The 22,905-nt window shown below is 39.0% G+C and overlaps 1 protein-coding gene across 5 annotated transcripts in view; it reads left to right on the top strand.

The window, feature by feature from the left end:
- Positions 1–22,905, top strand: part of EIF2AK1 (eukaryotic translation initiation factor 2 alpha kinase 1) — a 40,557-nt gene that overhangs the window by 7,260 nt on the left and 10,392 nt on the right. The window contains exons 2-12 of one of the 5 annotated variants that reach the window (XM_043523555.1): positions 271–426; positions 4,304–4,437; positions 4,881–4,912; positions 6,781–6,880; positions 8,303–8,383; positions 8,795–8,894; positions 11,311–11,368; positions 12,162–12,531; positions 19,110–19,197; positions 21,076–21,162; positions 21,525–21,631. In XM_043523555.1, coding sequence (XP_043379490.1) covers positions 271–426; positions 4,304–4,437; positions 4,881–4,912; positions 6,781–6,880; positions 8,303–8,383; positions 8,795–8,894; positions 11,311–11,368; positions 12,162–12,531; positions 19,110–19,197; positions 21,076–21,162; positions 21,525–21,631 — 1,313 coding nt within the window. Of the gene's footprint in view, positions 1–270; positions 427–4,303; positions 4,438–4,880; positions 4,913–6,780; positions 6,881–8,302; positions 8,384–8,794; positions 8,895–11,310; positions 11,369–12,161; positions 12,532–19,109; positions 19,222–21,075; positions 21,163–21,524; positions 21,632–22,905 lie in introns of all 5 variants that reach the window. The other 4 variants (XM_043523554.1, XM_037910221.2, XM_037910220.2 and 1 more) reach the window with 4 other exon arrangements.

The raw sequence follows: 22,905 nt of genomic DNA, 5'->3' as shown, positions 1-22,905 counted from the left end.
TACAGCCGTGCCGTCCAGCTGGAGCCAGCCACGCCACTGCACAGCTCAGTGCACCGGGTCAGGCCGGGCTCTGCAGTGCACTCTGCACAGTGCACTCTGAGACATTGTCCTGTACAGAAAGCTGTAATGAGGAACTGGCCAAACTGGTTACACAGTTAAAATTAGGGGTCAGCCTACACAACAAAAAAGTTTGCTGCTGGTAACCATTTTTTATCGTGTTTCACAAAGTCAGTATATGATGACCCTTAAATTGTTTTGTTTTATTTTCAGAATCTGATGTACCAGAAGAACTTCGAGTTGTGAATGGTTCAGAAAAATGTTATTTCACTTCTACAATTGCAAACCAGCTACTGCTTGTTTCTCTGCTAGAACATATTTGCCAAGTGTATGCACAAAATCCTGTTCAATCAAGATCTTTGTTCCAAAGTTAGTGAGAGTATCTACAATTTTTACTTTACCTTAAATTGATTTATTGTCATGTGTGCCTGAACATAAAATGCTATGTTTGTTTTCTGAGTTATGAGATCCGTTTGTCAGTTTACATTGGACTATTGGAAAATTGTGAATCTGATACTGGGCGTAGCTGAGTGCCACTTGGACGGTTGGGAGCACCCTCAATTTGACTAGGAGTTGAGGGCATTCTCTACCTTCCAGAAATATGCAGGATCAAGTTGCAGAGAATTATTACTACTCTACTAACAATTTTGTTTCACCAGCCTCCTATTACAGTGCAAGAGAGGTAACAGGTGATATCACTAAGATGACTCTGAACTCATTCCACAGGCTTTATTAAAATCTGGTATTTGAACTATAAAAACGGGGAAAACACAGCTATAGGAAAGGAATATAACGTAATAGAAATATTCATAAATGTACACAAATTGTATAATTCTCAATACAAATTATGCAAAAGCAACAAATGTACCTGTATTATGCTAATCAAAACAGGATTCAAATCAAAGGAATCTTAAAAAAAAAAAAAAAAAAGTCAGTAAGAATATACCCTTAATTTCTATTCTCCAATTTCTATCATCTAGTTTTAGTTAACACTACTCCAAGGTGAATATTCAGATAACTTTTCTACTTTGTCAGCTCTGCTTATTGTTGGAAGGTGCTGAACTAAAAAAATGAATTAGATTTCCCATGAACAGTGTTTTTGTGTGTGTCTATATGCACCCCCCTATATGTGATGGTGATTAAATTGTAGAGCCAAGTGATGCACATTGTGGATCCATGTGGTATGCAATCATGAACCTTTTACCATCTCACCTGCCCTCTTCCCATTAATCCAGTTCACTTGGGACAACTTCTAATATTCCATATCTCCGAGCAGCTTTCAAACAACTGTCATTTAAAAACAAAAACAACTGACAAAGAAGTATTTCTCCTTCCTCTCAAATGTGGAAATTTCTGAGCAAAATGTACCTCAGTCCCAGGATGGCCAATATTCAGATCTGCACTAATGCCAGATTTAAAGCTTGATATCTGATGACTGTGCGTAGCTTGAAGTGCTGTTGGAAAAGTGGGGTCTCAGCACTTACTCCTGGTCCAGGATCCAAAACATCAGACCTAAAATGACTGACACTTTTATAGATATAGGAAAGCAATTTTAGGCCAATTGTAAAACTTTTTAATAGTTCACTGTAGAATTGACTTGATAATTAAGATGCCTGGCTTTACAAGGGGAGTGATACAAAAATATTCCTGATTAAAAAGTGTGAAAACTCTATCCCTAGACAAAACCTTAGTTTTGAGAATACATTACAGTAACCTAAGCATAAAAAAATTTTCAGTAACATTTATTTAACTACAAACAACACACGAAGCATTAGAAACATAGGAAACAGGTTATGGTTAAACTCAAATTTGGAGCTGAAATTCCATTTCTTTTGGTGTTTTCCTATTGGAATTTTCATGGTAGTAAAGGTAAGCACATACATAAGTGTTTGCAGGATCACAGCACTAGTATGTAGCAATTCAAGTATTTTATTACTTGAATGTATCATTGATATTTTTGGTATAGAATTTTATGTTTCTATGCATTTCCTAAGCATATTCTTAAAATAGTAAAAAATAACAAAAAGACGAATATTTTCCTTTTTAAAATTTCTGACTACATCTAATTATACCCTTCTATTCTTTGTGTTTTAGCCTTTTAACACAACTGTTTTTAAAAGTGCTCCCCTTATTTTGGTGCAAGACATTTTGATTGAAATCTTCCTTTTTTTGTGCATGTAGCTTTTGTTTTGAATATTTTCTTTGATTAAACACAATACTAGCGCAATTAAGAAATGCCATTTTTAAAAATGTTTTTCATATACAAGACTATAGAAATAAACTGTTGAAATAAGAGTATATATATTTTTTTGTATTTACATGTGTGTGTTTGGACAAAGCAGTACACTGTGATTGTTGATAATTTGTAGACTATTGGTTTTTTTCCTCTTAGATTAAAATCTTCAAATCTACACAGTACACTTCCTCTATCTATTTCAAGACTAATGTACCTAAACCTACACCACTATCTTTATTCTCTATATCAAGACAAATAAAAGCAAGTGTTCTACCACTACTTCTAATATCTATTTCAGGATCTGTTTATCAGTACTATACCAGTGTCTCTACTGTCTATCCCAAGGTAAATAACCACAAGTTCTCTACCTCTCCTTCTCTTTGTCAAGACAAATACACACACCCAGTACTCTGTCACTATGTCTACTGTGACCCAATCAAGTGTTCTTTGTGTATTGATAATCCAGCACTTGACCCCTAAGAACTCTTGACAGGTGGAAAGTTCCCATTAATTTCATCCAATAGAGGTGAAGTTTACAAATGAACTGGAGAGGAAGGGAAATGATTGGTTGTTACCTCATCAGAGTGCACCATTTAGTGACCCAGAGTCCTGCCTATAACTATAATATTAAATTCAACAATTGTTCAACTTCCATTAATTACAATGTAATTTCTGTAAATATAGCTTATGTACATATTTTCAAAGAAATGTATCTATATGGATAGTTTGCTGGGTTTGGTAACAGGCTGTTTTTGAGCTACAGTGATGCAAAGAAAGAGGCTCAGTGTATTTCCAAAATAAGTCCCTTTTAGCTCATTAGGACTCCTAAACAGTTATAACTCCTTGGAACTCCTAAACAGTTCTAAGTGTGTGTGTGTGTGCGCATATATATATTTATATTTTTGTTTATAACTGTCACCAAAATTCCATCCCTACTCTTCCAGTATGTAGTAATTTTATCAGGCCCAGTTTTTTATTCCTCATAATGGACTGCATAATGAACAATTTTGAGAGAGAAATTGACCTTAGCTTAACTGTGGAGCTATGACCAATGCATTCTTTGTGTATTTACATGTACATGCATATACATGTGCATACATACTGGGGGAATTAGCAAAAACGTTGATACTGCCACTCTTCACTAATAGCATAGCGCTGATAGCCCATGGTAATATGAGTCCTCATAATTGTGAACAGACTGGAATGCTATTAGCATTGAACTCTGAAAATACAACAAGGATGCTTTATTTGTGGCAGCCAAGTGGATGGGGTGGTGGTCAGGTAGTTTATTCAGTTAGGAAAGGAAGGAGATGGACACAAGAGACTTTCACCCTGAAGGTAGGAGGTAAAGGAATGTGGATTAATTTGGTGGGTGGGAGGGGATTTCTACAGGGTAGCTGTAGTTGGGGTGTAATTAGTTTTGGTTTGGTTCCTCACCAGGAGTGAGGAAAAAGGTGTTAGGATACATGTAATGGAATGCATTTTTTTTCAGATTCAGAATCTCTTTTGATTATTGTTTAAAAAGAATTCCTTATGCGACCGTTATACCACGTGCACTCCAAGCTCCATGTTGACTGAATTATAAATTATCTTCAGTTTCAATAATAAAGCATTTACTTCTGAATAAAAAGTACAGGTCAAGATGGTTATGTAAATACCCACATGTGGTGTTAGTGTTGGCATTTGTTCCCTCCCCTGTGCTAAAATACAAGTAATTGTTGCTCGGAACTTTGCTCATATTTATTTATATTGGGTGGGATAGAGACTTAAAATGCAATTGGGTACCTAGTTACTGTTCTTGTTCATTGATTCAGTTGATTACTATAAATTGGACCAGGCTAAGAAGTAATGAGGATTAATGTATAGTCTGGGTATACTCGTGAAAGCTTATGCTCAGATAAATTTGTTAGTCTCTAAGGTGCCACAAGTACTCCTTTTCTTTTTATTTAAAGTTGCAATTGTTTAGTTGGGTTTCCTGTTAAATAGCCTCTATCCTGTTTCTTTTTACAGTAATCTGTCGGACATTCACTAGAATGGGCTTGCTCTCCTCTTTTGCCTTCTGTGATGAATTTAGTACTTTAAGATTGCAACATAATAGAGCAATTACTCAATTAATGAAAGCAGCCAATCAACAAATACTTGAGGTATACTTTAAGTTTCTTTAATAACCTTTACATTACTGAACCTACATGTTAGGATTTCTGAAGCAACTTTCTTTATGGAACTGTTTTTATATTTGGATTGTGTATTTTCAGAAGCCATATAAAATGGTGCTTTGGTTACACTTTGGTAGTTTGGGTGGGTGTGAGGGGAAATATCTAGATCTGTAGATACAAATAGTAACAAAGTCTACAGTATTCTTGCTTTATCAGGTCAAAGCTTTATTTTTGTTCAGATCGAAATTTAGACATATTGATTTAAATTTGTTACATGTTTTCTTATTTAGAACATTTAGGAGAATAATTGGAATTGCTGTGCTGCTGATTTACCTTCTCGTAATGAAGTTCATATTTAACCATTAACTGCACATCAGGTTTCTGACTGTAAATAGCTTTTTAAAAAAGTTTTATATTTTGTTGTTTTATAGGACCTTGACGGTGGAGATTCTCACACAGTCAGGTATGTGTCCAAAGTGCTGTGACAAGTATTAAGATTAACTTTCTGTCTGAAGTTTTGCACTATAAAAATAATAGAATTCAGCTTTGCATGAAAATATTGCATTTGCGATCTTGGGTGTTATAAATTTGATAAAGTGTATTCAAAAACATAAGCTTACTCTTTAAAAGGGTAAAGATGGAGAGAGATTTCATATTGCATTTTCTTCGTGTAGGGCATTGGGCTTTACTTGGGCTGCTGTATTAAAGTTAATTTTTTTTAAATAGCTGTGACATGATAGCCCATTGCCAGGAGCAAAAGCGCCCCCTTTGAGTTTGGCCTTTGATGATGCTTGGTTCTCCGTATGGGATTCACAGATAAATTTCTGGGTCTGTAAAGGAAATAGAGGCACCACCAGCTGGAGGTTATAAACTCCATGCTGGATCTTCTGACTTTTCTCCTGGCACTACCGGAGAAATAGTCCCATTCATTTTTTCCATTAAATAAAATAAGAGTTGTTATAAATGTTTCCTGCTAACTTTAGAATTTCAGTGGAGTTTGGGTGCAGGCTGAAATTCTGACATGGGCATGATTATCATTATCTTGCATCTTAGGGAATGCTTTTTCAGGCATCTGGAATGTATTATAACAATAGTGGCTAGAGTATTGTTTTCAGTGGAGACAAAGACATTCTGTATTTATTTTGAAACGGTTTTTGGATCAGATGAGGGTTCTCCCCTTACTATCATTCTTTGAAGCGGGGTGAGATAAATTTCACAAAAGTTGTTGAAGCTTTTCTTTTTAAAGTCAAAACGTCCTACTTGGCAGCTGAAAAAAGGGGACTGAATCATTAAAGAGAAAATAGCAAGCTTTGCTCCTCCAGCTGTTGCAGAGTTGTGGCTGAGAGAGATTCTGTGAAATCATTCTGGGAAAACAGTTATTGCTGATAGTGGCCTTTTGATATAAACAGTATAAACCATTTCTAATTCTCACTCTGCTAATCTGTAAAAAATAATTCTCATGTAACGTGCCCACTCCTCACCCCAAACTTTCACCACCATTATTCAGTAAAGGCTTTGCTACTTTGCCTAAAATACACAGTAAAATATTTTCTAGTTTACTATACAATGATGATAAATATTTTAAACTAAAGTTGTCAAAATAGGACCAAAGTTCACCTTGTGGTGCAGAATCCTTTGAAATTTTTTACCAAATTTTTCAGAATAGCAAGTAACTAATCTGCAAATGGGTTTCCTAGTCATTAATGCTAATTAAATATATTTTTTCTGTATTGCTTACAGCATTTATGTGTTAACTCAGTCTAATGTAATCTCTTCAGCAGGTCATCTTGCACCACTGTTTCAATAAGACTGTGTCTGTACTTGCACTTTTTTGTCCGTAAAATTTATGTCGCTCTTGGGTGTGAAAAAACACCTCCACCCCTGACTGACATAAGTTATATCTACAGAACAGAGTGGATAGCACTATGTTGGCAGGAGACGCTCTTCCCACCGACATAGCTACCGCTGCTCATTGTGGGTGGTTTAATTATGCCAGTGGGAGAGCTCTCTTCCGTCAGCATAGAGCGGCTACCCGGGACATCTTACAGTGGCGCAGCTGCGTCAATACAGCTGTGCCACTGTAAGGTCTCTAGTGTAGACATAGCCGAAATCTCCCCCTTGAACTTCACAAAGTATTGCTGTTTGGAACATTAACCTTCTTGTTCACACACACTGTTAGCTTTCAGTTTGCACTATAGGGATAGTGTCATAGTACTTAGCTATTTTTCACAATGTAAATGAAGTTTCTGTGTCATCTCTATCTGTGACTTATTTAATTTTAGCTTGTGATTTAGTTTCACCAGTCATAAAATACACTTTTTTTTTAATTAGTGAAAAAGAAGTTTTCTTTGAAGCACAAACTTCACGCTACTTAAATGAATTTCATGAGATTGCAAGACTAGGAAAAGGGGGATATGGTACAGTGTACAAGGTATTTTTATCCTCTATTTTAACAGCTTTGTTAATAACTGTTCGAGATGGAAATAGTTCACATGGTTGTTTTTGTTCTTAATAATAGGCAATAAAACAAATGTGAACTGAAACTGTGTAAGAGGTTTTAGTTTTCCCTTTCAGAAGGGTGCTTTCTGAAGACTTCAATGCATTTTTGTCTAAAACAGAATATATTGTATGTTTCACTTTCATGTACAGTCTTATTCTTATATCTTAAATATGAGAGAACCCTTACTTCTCATATGAAGTACTTGAATTTATCTATATAAAATAAGGGAAGCTTATTTTGTTTTAACTGTGGTTGATTAAAAAAAAATTATTTAAATTTTGAATGTGGGTTATACCAACCACTGGTGCATAGTAACTATTATTTTTACTAACTATTTATATTGTAGTAGTGCCCAGAGGTGCCATTGTAGTGAGTGTTATATAAATGCCTAGAAAGATAGTTCTTCCCTCCCAGAGAGCTTACAGTCTTAGGGCTTGATTTGCAGTAATGTTGAGCACCCATAGTTAATGCTGGCTTCTCTTGGAGCAGCGGATGCTGAGTTCTTCTGAAAATTAGGTGTCAAGTAACTAACCTCGTTTCCTCTGTCAGCCATATTATTATGTTGGGTGGATATTTTATAAATCTAAAATAAAATATATTTTAGAAAATGAAAGTATTTAGTTTCAGATTCATAAGTCATGTAACTGTCTAAACTATCTGTTCAACCTTGTATGTAGCTGTGACACTCTGAATACCTTTCCCAGATTTGAGGATGAGCTCTTTGTAGCTCTAAAGCTTGTCTCTCTCACCAACAGAAGTTGGGCCAATAAATGATATTACCTCACCCTCCTTGTCTTTCTGAGTCATGTACTACTTGCCAAAGTTGTTTTAAAAATATTTAGTTGCATTGTAAAAATAAGCAATTATTATAATTATTATAATTATAAATATAATTATTATAATTAATTATTATTATAACTCATTTCCTATCTAATGTTACCTCTCTAATGTTACAGCCCAAAGTCAGTAGTTAAAAATACAAAACATTTGTCAATATATCATTGGTGAGGCCATGCAGATCAAGAAGGAACGCTGTGGGCTGGGATCTGTAGTCTCAGTGAGCAGCACCCCATATTGATGGGAAGGATGGCTGCAGTGGTGTCTATTTCATTTTATGTAAGTTTTGACTTTTGTGCTGCTGTATATTAGGCAAAACTTGGGCACCTCTGCATGAGACATTTAGGGCCAAATCCAGAAGACCTCCTCTAATGTCATTGAGAGGTTATCTGAATAAAGAGTGTAAGATTTTGATTCTTAGGAAACAAACTGTTGTTCAAATGAGTTTTTGACATATTGATCTAAATTTGTGAAATTTGCTTTTTCTGACTTTTCCCTTTTTAAAATTATTTTCAGGTCAGAAACAAATTAGATGGTCAGTTCTATGCAATTAAAAAAAATCTTATTAAGAAAGCAACCAAAAGAGATTGCATGAAGGTATGAATTTATTTTTCCATGTTCAGATTCTCTGTTTAACTCACTGCTTACTGTAACTGGTTCCTAATATAATTAGCAGTGGCATTAATGATGGTTATGGCAAAGTACTAAGTGGGCATATCTCCTATTTTATGAATTTTGTATCTCATCATATCTTTCTAAACAGGTTTTATATTATTTTAGTGTATGTTTATTTAACCCCAATCTGAGTCTAATATAAAACATTAGTCTGCAAGATCTGAATTTTATTATCCTTAATGCTGCAAAATAATAATCTGTCCTCAAATTCTTAAATTCCAGTAAGAGGTAAAATAACTGTATCTAGAAACCTTTGGTTTTTTTCCCCTTTGAGTTCATCTTACAGTCAAATTAAAGGATGATCATAAAGTTGCTTTTTTGTCTTTTTTTCAGGTATTACGAGAAGTTAAAGTGTTGGCTGGCCTGCAACATCCTAATATTGTAGGCTATCACACTGCTTGGATAGAACATGTTCAACAAGCATATCCAAAAGGGGAGTATTGTTTGTTATCATTGTAACTTCATACTTCCCATAAGCATGTCTGTTCTATTAATTTGCAGAACACTCAACTCTCAGAATTGATGAAGGAACCAGAGATTTTTCCAAACAGTTTTTCTAGGAAGCATGACAGTGGCCATCAGGTGCCCTTACCTACTGCATTGTCCTGATCAAGAGATTATTGGGGGTATAATGGTTAATTTAGCAATGCAGGACATCTAAATCTACCTATTAAAATATTTGAGTAGGATTTTGGGTGCTGCATAGGCTCCAGTTGAATCCAGTTTCCCCCCCCAAAAAAAAAAAAAAAAGCTCAGGCAAAGCATAGCAGTGTGGCTAGTTGTAGAAGGGATCCTGGGGGAAGGACTCACTTGAGACCTTTGGAGGAAAAGCACTGTGTATTAAGGAGGTTGAGAAAGAAGTTCATTTGCTAACAGATTCTGAAATCACAGATCTGTGGTGGAATCTGGCGATCCCTTTCCAACATTCTCCTCTTCGTAACTGCCTCAGAAAACTTGAGAAAAATTGATGCAGTCCAGAAGTGTTTTAATGGGAAAATGTAAACTGCCTCTTACTTTGTTTTCCATATTAGGGTTTTAAAAATATTTGGTAAGATAAATTGAGGCTTCTCTGTAGCTTCTGAGCTTTCTGTTGGCAGAATCTGATTTTGAGACATCAACATCTGTCATTGACAGGAAGGCACGGTTTCTCGGTTTCTTTTCCCCCACTTTTTCTCTACTATGCATCTCCTCTTGTTTTCCTTTTTCTTTGGTTTTCCCTATCTTTTCACTTCTCACCACATTACTTCTACAACGCCTGCGTCATAGCCCCACAACCCTCTCATCATTCTGGCAAGGAGGTCCTGATGATCCTGTTTCCTTCGCATAGCACAGAGGTGGGCAAACTATGGCCCATGGGCCACATCCGTCCCGTGGGACTGCCGTGCCTGGCCCTTGAGCTCCCGGCCGGGGAGGCTAGCCCCCCGGTCCCTCCCCTGCTGCCCCCCTCCACCGCAGCCTCAGCTCGCCGTGCCGCCAGTGCTCTGGGCGGTGGGGCTGCGAGCTCCTGCCAGGCAGTGCTGCGGCATGGCTGGCTCCAGCTGGGTGGCGCAGCTCTCAGATATGCTGCTCTGAGCGGCATCGTAGGGGGCAGGGAGGGGCGGGGGTTGGATAAGGGTTAGGAAATCCCGGGGGGCAGTCAGGGAGCAGGGGGTGGTTGCATGGGGTGGAGGTTTGGGGGGCGGCGTTGAGGGGACGGGGAATGGGGGGGGGGTTGGATAGGTGTGGGAGTCCTGGGGGGCCTGTCAGGGGGTGGGGGTGTGGATAGGGGTTGAGGCAGACAGGGAACAGGGGCTTGGATAGGGGGTGGGGTCCCGGGGGCTGGTTAGGAGTGGGGAGTCCCGGGGAGGGGGGCAGTCAGAGGACAAGGAGCAGGGGGTTTGGATGGGTCAGGGGTTCTGAGGGGGCAGTTAGGGGGTGAGAAGTGGGAGGGAGCAGATGGGGGCGGGGGCCAGGCTGTTTGGGGAGGCACAGCCTTCCCTACCCAGCACTCCATACAGTTTTGGAACTCCGATGTGGCCCTCAGGCCAAAAAGTTTGGCTACCCCTGGCATAGCAGCACTCCTGTGTATGTGTGTGTGTTACAGGCATGGAGGGAAGAATGCCAGTAGGAAAGAATACCCTGGAAGGTGGTGCCACAGGAATGCACACAGGCAACTTACTCATTGAGATGGAGACTACCAATTGTTATTTCTATTTAAAATACTTGTGAGATATACCTTACAACAGTGATGCGGACCATATAAATGTCCAGATTGATTAATAGATTATATGGTCTCCATCAGCTTAGAAAAATAGATGTTCCACATTTGTCTCAGAAACCTCTATGTATGGTAAGCCACCGAGTTACTGTTTTTCATAAACATGGTGTTTGATTAAAGTTACTTCCAAAATAAAATACAGGGTTAGCTGGTGTACAAATTTCAGTTGCTTCCCATCTCTTTCACTAATTAAAATCCCCCTATTTCAGCATTAGCTGACATACTAATAATGCTTTCCTAAATATGAAAACTAAATTTAACATATAAACGAGAATTCAATACATCCCTTACAGTGAGAGTTCCTTTTCCCTATAACACTTGGTTTTTCTTATTTATTTATTTTTTTAAAAAAGAGAAGCGTAAAATATTGCACTTTTGAGGGCTGTTGGTTGGTTGAGAAATGCCCTCTATCACTATGTTTCCAGGGGTAAAAATATAGCAAGGATGAATGAGGTTATGTATAGGTAAAACCCCTGCTCTTCGTTGTAAGTTTTAGTAGTTTAATCAGTAGCTATACCTGTAATGTTAATATGCAATGAAATGTGTGTTTCTCTTGTTTTGTAAAATGTGACTTTTTCTGTTCATCTAATAGATAAGACAGTCCTGAAGTTGCAGTCACTCAAAAAGTCTTCTGACCAAGAAGGTGGCGAGTAAGTATTGCAGTGTTAAATGATAATATTAATCTGGGTTTAACATAGGGTCTTTCTCCATGTAACACTAAATGTTGTAGACTTAAACTTGTATTACAGCAATATTACTTCCTTGTATCAAGTAGTGAACTATTAGGCATCAGTTATTCTTGTATTTGTTCCCCCTTTCATCAGATATCTGAGGGTGAGAAAAGGTCTAACATTCCTCCAGCTTGGGAGTTAATAGGGTCTATCACAATAGTATCTAACATTATTACTAGACATACAGACTTCACAAATTTTGTACTATTCACCAACAAGATTCAGTTCAGATTTAGCATCATTAGGGAGGTAGAGGGTTTCTATTCAACAGAAAAATGTGAGGATTTGCCATCTCCTCAAAGATGAGGTGGGTGGGAAGGGGGGAAATGTAAAAGCAACACTTACCAGCTGGAAGGGACACAGATGCAACAGACATCTGTCAAATGATCACGTGGGGCTGTAGCTGCTTGTCTCTGCCAAACTGAAAAGGTCAGCTATCAGAAATAAACACTCAGAAGAGTCTTATAAAGGGTGACCCTGCAATGGCAATTGGGCAGTGGTAAGGTTTTTGTAGGGAAGGGGCAGAACTCCTGCTTCTAAGGGTAAAACAAATATTGGATATTATCCCAGTTTTACCAAGGTTTGAAATAGCCATATCTCTTTTTATAACATTTCCAAAATAAAAGCTGAAGTGCAATTCTGATGTCCGCCTCTTGTGGTGTTTAGTAGGTAACATACAAACTGTATATACTTATTGATTCCTTCTCTTCAGAGACCAGTGTCATATTCAAAATATGGAAAGCAGCAGTTCCATTATCTTTGCTGACTATACCTCAGAAGAAATTAAATCCTCTGGATATAACTTTCTTGAGAATCAAGATAATAAATCAGTGCAGCATATGGATATAACGAAAGATTTTACCAGTGGAGATGGTGAAGAAAGAATAAAAACGAATAAATGTGAACCACTCACTGACTCACAAGAAAGTTGCACAGATAGTACTGCCAATGGACCAGTTAATTTTAAAAGTCATCTATCACATGGACTTCATTCTAATCTGAATAAAGATATCATTTCAAGTGATTCTTGCACTGAAGACGAATGCTTCCAGAAACGTATGTCGGTGCACAGGCAGTGTGAGGTAAATAAACCCCTGTTTAAATACAGGTTTCAGAGTAACAGCCGTGTTAGTCTGTATTCGCAAAAAGAAAAGGAGTACTTGTGGCACCTTAGAGACTAACCAATTTATTTGAGCATGAGCTTTCGTGAGCTATAGCTCACTTCATCGGATGCATACTGTGGAAAGTGTAGAAGATCTTTTTATATACACACAAAGCATGAAAAAATACCTCCTCCCACCCCACTCTCCTGCTGGTAATAGCTTATCTAAAGTGATCACTCTGCTTACAATGTGTATGATAATCAAGGTGGGCCATTTCCAGCACAAATCCAGGTTTTCTCACCCCCCCCCACAAACCCACTCTCCTGCTGGTAATAGCTTATCTAAAGTGACCACTCTCCTTAAAATGTGTATGATAATCAAGGTGGGCCATTTCCAGCACAAATCCAGGGTTTAACAAGAACGTCTGGGGGATGGGGGGGTAGGAAAAAACAAGGGGAAATAGATTACCTTGCATAATGACTTAGCCACTCCCAGTCTCTATTCAAGTCTAAGTTAATTGTATCCAGTTTGCAAATGAATTCCAATTCAACAGTTTCTCGCTAAAGTCTGAATTTGAAGTTTTTTTGTTGTAATATAGCAACTTTCATGTCTGTAATCGCGTGACCAGAGAGATTGAAGTGTTCTCCGACTGGTTTATGAATGTTATAATTCTTGACATCTGATTTGTGTCCATTTATTCTTTTACGTAGAGACTGTCCAGTTTGACCAATGTACATGGCAGAGGGGCATTGCTGGCACATGATGGCATATATCACATTGGTGGATGTGCAGGTGAACGAGCCTCTGATAGTGTGGCTGATGTTATTAGGCCCTGTGATGGTGTCCCCTGAATAGATATGTGGGCACAGTTGGCAACGGGCTTTGTTGCAGGATAGGTTCCTGGGTTAGTGGTTCTGTTGTGTGGTATGTGGTTGCTGGTGAGTATTTGCTTCAGGTTGGGGAGCTGTCTGTAGGCAAGGACTGGCCTGTCTCCCAAGATTTGTGAGAGTGTTGGGTCATCCTTCAGGATAGGTTGTAGATCCTTAATAATAATAATGCGTTGGAGGGGTTTTAGTTGGGGGCTGAAGGTGACGGCTAGTGGCGTTCTGTTACTTTCTTTGTTAGGCCTGTCCTGTAGTAGGTGACTTCTGGGAACTCTTCTGGCTCTATCAATCTGTTTCTTCACTTCCGCAGGTGGGTGTTGTAGTTGTAAGAATGCTTGATAGAGATCTTGTAGGTGTTTGTCTCTGTCTGAGGGGTTGGAGCAAATGCGGTTGTATCGCAGAGCTTGGCTGTAGACAATGGATCGTGTGGTGTGGTCAGGGTGAAAGCTGGAGGCATGTAGGTAGGAATAGCGGTCAGTAAGTTTCCGGTATAGGGTGGTGGTTATGTGACCATCGTTTATTAGCACTGTAGTGTCCAGGAAGTGGATCTCTTGTGTGGACTGGACCAGGCTGAGGTTGATGGTGGGATGGAAATTGTTGAAATCATGGTGGAATTCCTCAAGGGCTTCTTTTCCATGGGTCCAGATGATGAAGATGTCATCAATATAGCGCAAGTAGAGTAGGGGCGTTAGTGGATGAGAGCTGAGGAAACGTTATCTGTATCTGTACAAGTTTTTTCATGCGGTTGATGCCATCCACAGCCTCAGAAACAACTCTGACATCATAATCAAAAAGGCTGACAAAGGAGGTGCTGTTGTCATCATGAATAGGTCGGAATATGAACAAGAGGCTGCTCGGCAGCTCTCCAACATCACTTTCTACAAGCCATTACCCTCTGATCCCACTGAGAGTGACCAAAAGAAACTACAGCATTTGTTCAAGAAACTCCCTGAAAAAGCACAAGATCAAATTCGCACAGACACACCCCTGGAACCCCGACCTGGGATATTCTATCTACTACCCAAGATCCATAAACCTGGAAATCCTGGGCGCCCCATCATCTCAGGCATTGGCACACTGACAGCAGGATTGTCTGGCTATGTAGACTCCCTCCTCAGGCCCTACGCTACCAGCACTCCCAGCTACCTTCGAGACACCACTGACTTCCTGAGGAAACTACAATCCATCGGTGATCTTCCTGATAACACCATCCTGGCCACTATGGATGTAGAAGCCCTCTACACGAACGTTCCACACAAAGATGGACTACAAGCCGTCAAGAACACTATCCCTGATAATGTCACGGCAAACCTGGTGGCTGAACTTTGTGACTTTGTCCTTACCCATAATTATTTTACATTTGGGGACAATGTATACATTCAGATCAGCGGCACTGCTATGGGTACCCGCATGGCCCCACAGTATGCCAACATTTTTATGGCTGACTTAGAGCAACGCTTCCTCAGCTCTCGTCCCCTAACGCCCCTACTCTGCTTGTGCTATTTTGATGACATCTTCATCATCTGGACCCATGGAAAAGAAGCCCTTGAGGAATTCCACCATGATTTCAACAATTTCCATCCCACCATCAACCTCAGCCTGGTCCAGTCCACACAAGAGATCCACTTCCTGGACACTACAGTGCTAATAAACGATGGTCACATAAACACCACCCTATACCGGAAACCTACTGATCGCTATTCCTACCTACATGCATCCAGCTTTCACCCTGACCACACCACACGATCCATCGTCTACAGCCAAGCTCTGCGATACAACCGCATTTGCTCCACCCCTCAGACAGAGACAAACACCTACAAGATCTCTATCAAGCATTCTTACAACTACAATACCCACCTGCGGAAGTGAAGAAACAGATTGATAGAGCCAGAAGAGTTCCCAGAAGTCACCTACTACAGGACAGGCCTAACAAAGAAAATAACAGAACGCCACTAGCCGTCACCTTCAGCCCCCAACTAAAACCCCTCCAATGCATTATTAAGGATCTATAACCTATCCTGAAGGATGACCCAACACTCTCACAAATCTTGGGAGACAGGCCAGTCCTTGCCTACAGACAGCCCCCCAACCTGAAGCAAATACTCACCAGCAACCCAGGAACCTATCCTTGCAACAAAGCCCGTTGCCAACTGTGCCCACATATCTATTCAGGGGACACTATCACAGGGCCTAATAACATCAGTCACACTATCAGAGGCTCGTTCACCTGCACATCCACCAATGTGATATATGCCATCATGTGCCAGCAATGCCCCTCTGCCATGTACATTGGTCAAACTGGACAGTCTCTACGTAAAAGAATAAATGGACACAAATCAGATGTCAAGAATTATAACATTCATAAACCAGTCGGAGAACACTTCAATCTCTCTGGTCACGCGATTACAGACATGAAAGTTGCTATATTACAACAAAAAAACTTCAAATCCAGACTTTAGCGAGAAACTGTTGAATTGGAATTCATTTGCAAACTGGATACAATTAACTTAGGCTTGAATAGAGACTGGGAGTGGCTAAGTCATTATGCAAGGTAACCTATTTCCCCTTGTTTTTTCCTACCCCCCCACCCCTCAGACGTTCTTGTTAAACCCTGGATTTGTGCTGGAAATGGCCCACCTTGATTATCATACACATTTTAAGGAGAGTGGTCACTTTAGATAAGCTATTACCAGCAGGAGAGTGGGGTGGGAGGAGGTATTTTTTCATGCGTTGTGTGTATATAAAAAGATCTTCTGCACTTTCCACAGTATGCATCCGATGAAGTGAGCTGTAGCTCACGAAAGCTTATGCTCAAATAAATTGGTTAGTTTCTGAGGTGCCACAAGTACTCCTTTTCTTTTTTCTTTAAATACAGTTAACTGATCTCTGATGTAATGATGTGTGCAGAGTAGTCTTAAGTAAGTGTGCCCTTGAATTATAACAGTGAATTCTATAAAGGGTATGACTGGGATTGGAGCCAAAGTTGAGTAATTTTATCTCAATTGTTGCTTTTTTGAGTGGATAACATAATTACAGGGATGCTCACCACAAGAGTTGCCAAAATTTAGCATTAAAGAAAAGTCTATAATATTTGTCACTTTGGCTCTCTTCAGTTAAAATCATACATATAATTTTAAAAATCAGAAACGCTATTCTTGCAAAAAACAAAACAGAAAACCCACCAAAACCCAAATAAACCAAAAAACCTCCAGCATTCTGCACTAGTGACCAATCCAAACATTGCTGATGAATGCACCTAAATGTGGAGTGTGTGCAAGTTTTCAGTTATCTTCCAGTCAGGCAGTGTCACTTATGGAGAAAAAGAGGGAAGCAGAAGCACATGGAAAAATGGGAACCTCTTGGTGAAGTGTAAATACTGAGGAGAAAGAGACAACTGAGCGTCTGGGATGGGGGTGGAGCTGCGTAGCCATGTCAGGAAGGTCTCAAGGCCTGCTGCTGTCAGAGTTCCCACATAATGAAATCCTCATTTTGACGTGGGAGGGTTGTTTCCAAAGATCTGCAGCTTTTATGGAAGTGTCCTCTGGAATTCCTGAAGGGAGATGCAAGGAAAGAGAAGATAAGGGGCAGTACTTGTGGCTGTGTCAGAATTTACTGGCTAGTGATGATAGGCTGGGTCAGGAGCCAAGAGTTCTAGGAAAGAGGGTGTTATGTGTGTAGAAATTAGCTGGTTAAGATTTAGTGGGGCTGGGTTTAGATTGTGCTGCAAATGGTGAAGAGGGAGCATAAATAGGGGAATTGAGGAGAGGGCAAGGAGAGATTAGGGCTTGTGTTAGTGGGAAGTAATCTTCAGGGGACAGGAAGCATCGAAAGCGAGAGAGTTGGGTGAGGCATGAAGTTGATGTGTATTAAATGACTTGATTAAAGGTGCTGGGAGATACATGGGTGAAATTTGGACTTTCAGGAAGTGGGGTAGAGAGTAGGAAGTTGGAGAGAAGGAATCCGACATGGGCCATGTTTTTGGAGGATTATCAGGGAAGCAGTTGCAGGACAGGAAGCAAAGGTTTTATATATGTAAAATAAACCAAATAGAAGATACTATTATTTAACACGTTAATTGTATATTTAATAGGTTTCAGAGTAATAGCTGTGTTAGTCTGTATTCGCAAAAAGAAAAGGAGTACTTGTGGCACCTTAGAGACTAACCGATTTATTTGAGCATAAGCTTTTGTGAGCTACAGCTTAGTCTCTAAGGTGCCACAAGTACTCCTTTTCTTTTTTGTATATTTAATATTCATACTTCTGAGGACTTAGCATGTGTTCAGTTGTACAAAATGCTGCTCTTTTTCGTTCCACCCTTCAAAAGTGCACGTGGGCTTCCCAAGCAGATCCTGCTAGATGAACATATGCCATGTGGGCTGCAAGTGAATCCACAAACATCAGGAAATATAAATTCTATCCCCATTTTCTCAAAAAAACCACCACTATTAAAAAATGTTGTGAAAGTGGAGAGAGTATTTGAAAGTAGATTTCTGTTTTGAGTTTCCAAAGTGTTGTTAATAACAAAACTTCATTTAAAAAAAAAATTAAAATGCTATTTAAAGCTGATCATTTTACCTTTAAACCAGTGATATGTCTTGCTTTTCAGAATATCTGTTGTGAAAGTTTTTAAAGATGTTTGCTACAATCATCTAATTATCAAATGAACTAACACACTTTGAGAAACTGAAAATGTAATTACATAGTCAATGTGCTAATAAATAATACAAGCTCTTCTCCTGTTTCTGCTCCTATTGAAATCATTGGCAGAGCCCCCATTGATTTCAGTGGTGCAGGATCAAACTGCTAAAAGACGGAGAAACTATGTAATAATACGATACAACAGCTGTATGGAACCTACTACAGTGTCTTTCTTTATCAGTTGGGGTATGGACTACAGCTGGGTATCTATCAAATATGACATTAATATCTTAAAGGGACATTGTTGGGTAGTTGAGGTCCAATTTTAGGGTTTTCCTGTGAGGATATGAAATTGATAAATAGTTCATAAATTGAAAACAGTAATTGAAAATAGCATTTCAATTCAACAGTGATCGCACCCAACCACTGCAGGGTTGTACTAGTGCATCATCAGAAAATGAAACTGACTGTAAGGGAAAAAAATAAATTGATTAGTTCGGTCTGAATGCATTTTGCTCTAAAGGCAGTGAGATCCAGTGTTATCTTGATTCTGGTATTACATTTATCAAAACAAATATATCTTCCAATATTGATATTCTTATAAATTATTTTCTTTGGTCAGAATGCTTCCCTACATAGTCCATCTGAAAAAGAAAAAAAAAAAACTAAAATCTTTCCATAGACTTACCCAGATACGCTTGATATCTTAGGAATATCTGTCATGTTGTGTTAGCTTTTATTATTTTATCATCATCATTCTGGGACCAACATGGCTACAACTACACTGTATACGGCTTGTATTATGCTTTTTAAACAGTTATTACTTAATACCATTTGAGGAATAAGGAAAGCAAAATAATGGTACATTCTCTTCTCTCACCTAAAACACAATACATTTAATAGCACTTTATCTGCCATCCACTCCGTACTCAATCTTAGTTTAAAACTGCAGATCATTTGTCTTGAAACAAAATTGTATAAGTGATCATCCCTTATATTACAGTGAAAAAATATGTACCAATATTTTCCTGTTAGATGGAGTATTGTCTGATGCTTCATATACAGATGCAACTGTGTGATATCTCCTTGTGGGACTGGATTGTTGACAGAAACAAAAGATGTGGTGAGCGAACAGAGGAATCTTCCAGTAAGATTTATAGTTTATTTTTACAATATAAATACTTACAGGGCAAAAAAAAAAAAATGTATTTTGATTTTCTATTTGGAAGTCAATATGTTAGATTTTATACTTTATTGACAGCAGTTAATAACATGGACTTTGGTTATTAGGTCCTTTTTCCCCCTTTCATTCAATCAGAATAACAGTAATTTAGTAAAATGTGTGTAGTCTGTACAGGTGAGGTGTTTGTAGAAGAGACTTAAAGTTCACCCAAAAGTGAAGGGTGAAACTATGCATGAGAAATAGGACTAATCTGGAGAAATAGAGCTGCTGTTGAGAAGGCCTGTCCCTTTTCAATGAGCAGTTTAGATTATGTAGATTTTGTTCCTTTTCCAGAACAATGTCAAAGTTGATCAGAATGAGCTATGTTCCAAAAGCAGGTGTAATAATTCTTAATTGTGGTTGCTTGGTCTGTTAAACATTAGTTTTCAACGACAAGGAGATAGCTTAATAGTTGATTTCTCTAATGCAGTGGGGTTACAACGCAATTGAAAGCTTTAAAATTTGTTCTTGGAAAAATGAAAAACATCCTATAGCATTATTTTGATTGACCATAGTGGATTTAACATCTGGTCCCAATCAGAGGAGTTCTTAGATGGTGATGTCAGCAGGCTTCATTGACTGTTGATATCTAGAGGGACAGGTCTTTTAAGGACAGAGCATTAAAGATATGCTCTACCCTTTCATAGTTAGTGTGAAAAGAAATCTACTTAACACAGATTGTTCTATAGAACTGTAAATCTTGAAATGAAAATGTGTCTTTAACTTGATGTCTTATCAGATCACTTTTGAGAACAAATTTTTTGTTACATTCTTTGCATGGAGTGAGATTTCCTACCTGCTTGGTTTTTATTTGTTTCCCCCTCCACCCTTCCCTCCCTACAACTAGTCTTTTTGGTCTCTTAAATTAAGCAAGATTGGGCCTGTTTGAGAATTGGATAGAAGAACTCCAGTATAATTTATTCTTAGTTTGAAAAAACATTGACAAAGACTCACACAAGAGGATGTTAATGAAACCAAGTAGTTATAGGGTGAAAGGTAAACTACAACCATTGGTTAGAAACTAAGAAACAGAGTAGCAATAAATGATCAGTTTTGAGTGTAGCAAAAGGTTAATATTGGGGAGCCTCAGGGTTCTGTACTAGGAGCAGTGTTTAATATATTTATAATCTAGAAAAAGAGTTGAACAAAATGAGGTGGCAAAATTTGTAGGTGACTGTTTAGGTTAGTCAAGGCTAGAGAAATCTGAAAACCGAAAAATGATACAAGAATAGGCAGTATGATAATAGGTGGGTTAGGCTCTATAAAGAATAGAGTATAAAATAATACAGAAAATATGCCATTATATTAAATTGGCATGCCCTTACATGGAATATTGTGTTCAGTTCTGGTCACTTGATCTCAAAGAGATATAGCAGAAATAAAAAGGGCTCAGTGAAGGACAGTGAAAATGACTGAAGGCACAGAAAGATTTCTGAATGAAGAGCGACTGAAAAAACAGATTATGTAGTTCAGAGACGAGACAAGTACGAAGGAACATGATAGGGGTATACAGAATGATGAATGGTAGAAAGATGTCAGCCATTTTCAGCACCATCTTGTTGGAGCAGAGATCAGTGAGACAGGCACATCAGTGTTGAGAATTTCAAAGCAGTGACAGGGATTTAGCCATAGCTCCTCCATGAATAATAGCGGATGTGAGGTTAAATCTCTTGCATTACTTTGAAACTCTCAACTCATGATTCTAGGAGAGAGAATAACCTCTTACCTGGAAGTTTTTCACTTTTATTCTTTCATACAACATTTTTGGATCCTCTTTAGGAACCAGAGGACCAGGAACTTTTATGATTTTAACTCCACAGGACATTTCAATCAAATCGAAAAGCAACCAATTTAACACCGATAAAAGTAAATACTTTTTTTTACAGAAGTCATAACTTTTGACAGTTTCCATAAGCTAATTATCATTGATGCTTAGTAAGATTCAGAAGAGAATTAGACATGCGAATAATGAGCACATTCACAATTAGATGAGAGAGAGAGAGAGAGGATATAAGCGGTCTTTCTTTAGAGCTCATACACCAACCACTATCTTAAAGAAGAAATTTCCTATTTACACCATGGGAAATCACTTTTAACCTATGCTAATTTTATTTAGACTGTCTTCATGTTTGCAGATAAACTGACACACCATTTTACCATAGATTTATAAGGCATTTTAGTTTTAGCAAAATCAGCTGAAATAATTAAAAATTTTAAATTGTTTTAAGGTCCTTACCACCTTGTGGACGTCAGCTGGACATTAAAATTTTTTCAAGAGTTACTAGAAGGAGTATACTATATACACAGCAAGGGAGTCATGCATCGAGACATTAAAGTAAGTTGAAAAATTATCATTCGAGGATGCAGTGTGGCCTAGTGGATGGAGCACTGCACTTGTATTCAAAAGACCTGGGTTCTATTATCAGCTTTGCCACTAGCATGTTGGGTGACCTTGGGCAACTTATTTCAGCTCTCTGTGCCTCAGTTTCCCCATGTGTAAAATGGAATATTGATACTGACTTCCTTTGAAAAATGTCTTATAACTAGGTATTATTATTAAAGACAGGAAAGACCGTTTGTGTTATGGAGGTGCTGATAGTGGCTCCATAGCTAAGGCTGAGCTGAGTTTTGCACTTAAAAAGAAGATTCAACCACTTCATGTATGAAGAATATACTGCACCATCCCCAAAATTACAGCACTTTATGTCAGAATGAATTTGCTGAAAATTTACAAGTAAACTTATTAATTAATTAGAGTTAAAATTAATTAAAATAGGTTCCTTTAAGAAATTTAGCACTGTTTGTCAGAATATTATATGTCCCAAATGATCTCAGGTTAGGCATTTTCTATCTATAAGGCTACGTTTTAGTCATGGGTATTTTTTAGTAAAAGTCATGGACAGGTCATGGGCAGTAAACAAACATTCACGGTCTGTGACCTGTCCACGACTTGTACTATATACCCCTAAATCTGGGGCATGGTGTGTGGGAGGTGTTAGGCAGGGCTCGCAGGCTCCCTACCTGTCTCCACCCCTCCCCGGAAGCAGCGACATCCCCCTCCCTCAGCTTCTAGGCGGAAGTGCAGCCATGCAACTCTGTGTGCCACCTCTGTCCCCAGCGCCAGCTCTTCAGCACCCATTGGTCAGGAACCATGGCCAATGGGAGCTTTGGGGTCGGTGCCTGCAGATGGAGGCAGTGCGCAGAGTGCCAAGGCTGTGCCTCTGCCTAGGAGCTGAGGAATGTCATTGCTTCTGCGGAGCCCCCTGAAGTAAGCGCTGCCCACAGCCCTCACCCCCTCCCGTGCCCCAACCCCCAGCCCTGAGCCCCCTCCTACACCCAAACTCATGCTGCTGCTTGGGGCGGTGGCCCGAGACTGCCCCAGCAATGGCCGGTGTGGCTGGCCACGGGGCCATCCTCAGCAGTTCAGGCAGCCCCTGGGCCAGCTGCACTGGCCTCTGCAGAAGTCCCGGAAAGTAACAGAGTCTGTGACCTCCGTGACAAACTCACAGCTTTATTTATCCAGCAGACGGATGAATCTTGAATAGACCTGATCCAATGGGTATCTTTTGAAACTACATTTTAGTATTAATGGTCATTTTTTTTCTGTTT

Source organism: Chelonia mydas, chromosome 10, assembly GCF_015237465.2.
Source record: "Chelonia mydas isolate rCheMyd1 chromosome 10, rCheMyd1.pri.v2, whole genome shotgun sequence".
NCBI classification, from domain to species: Eukaryota; Metazoa; Chordata; order Testudines; family Cheloniidae; genus Chelonia; species Chelonia mydas.
This window is presented reverse-complemented; position numbering and strand designations above follow the sequence as displayed.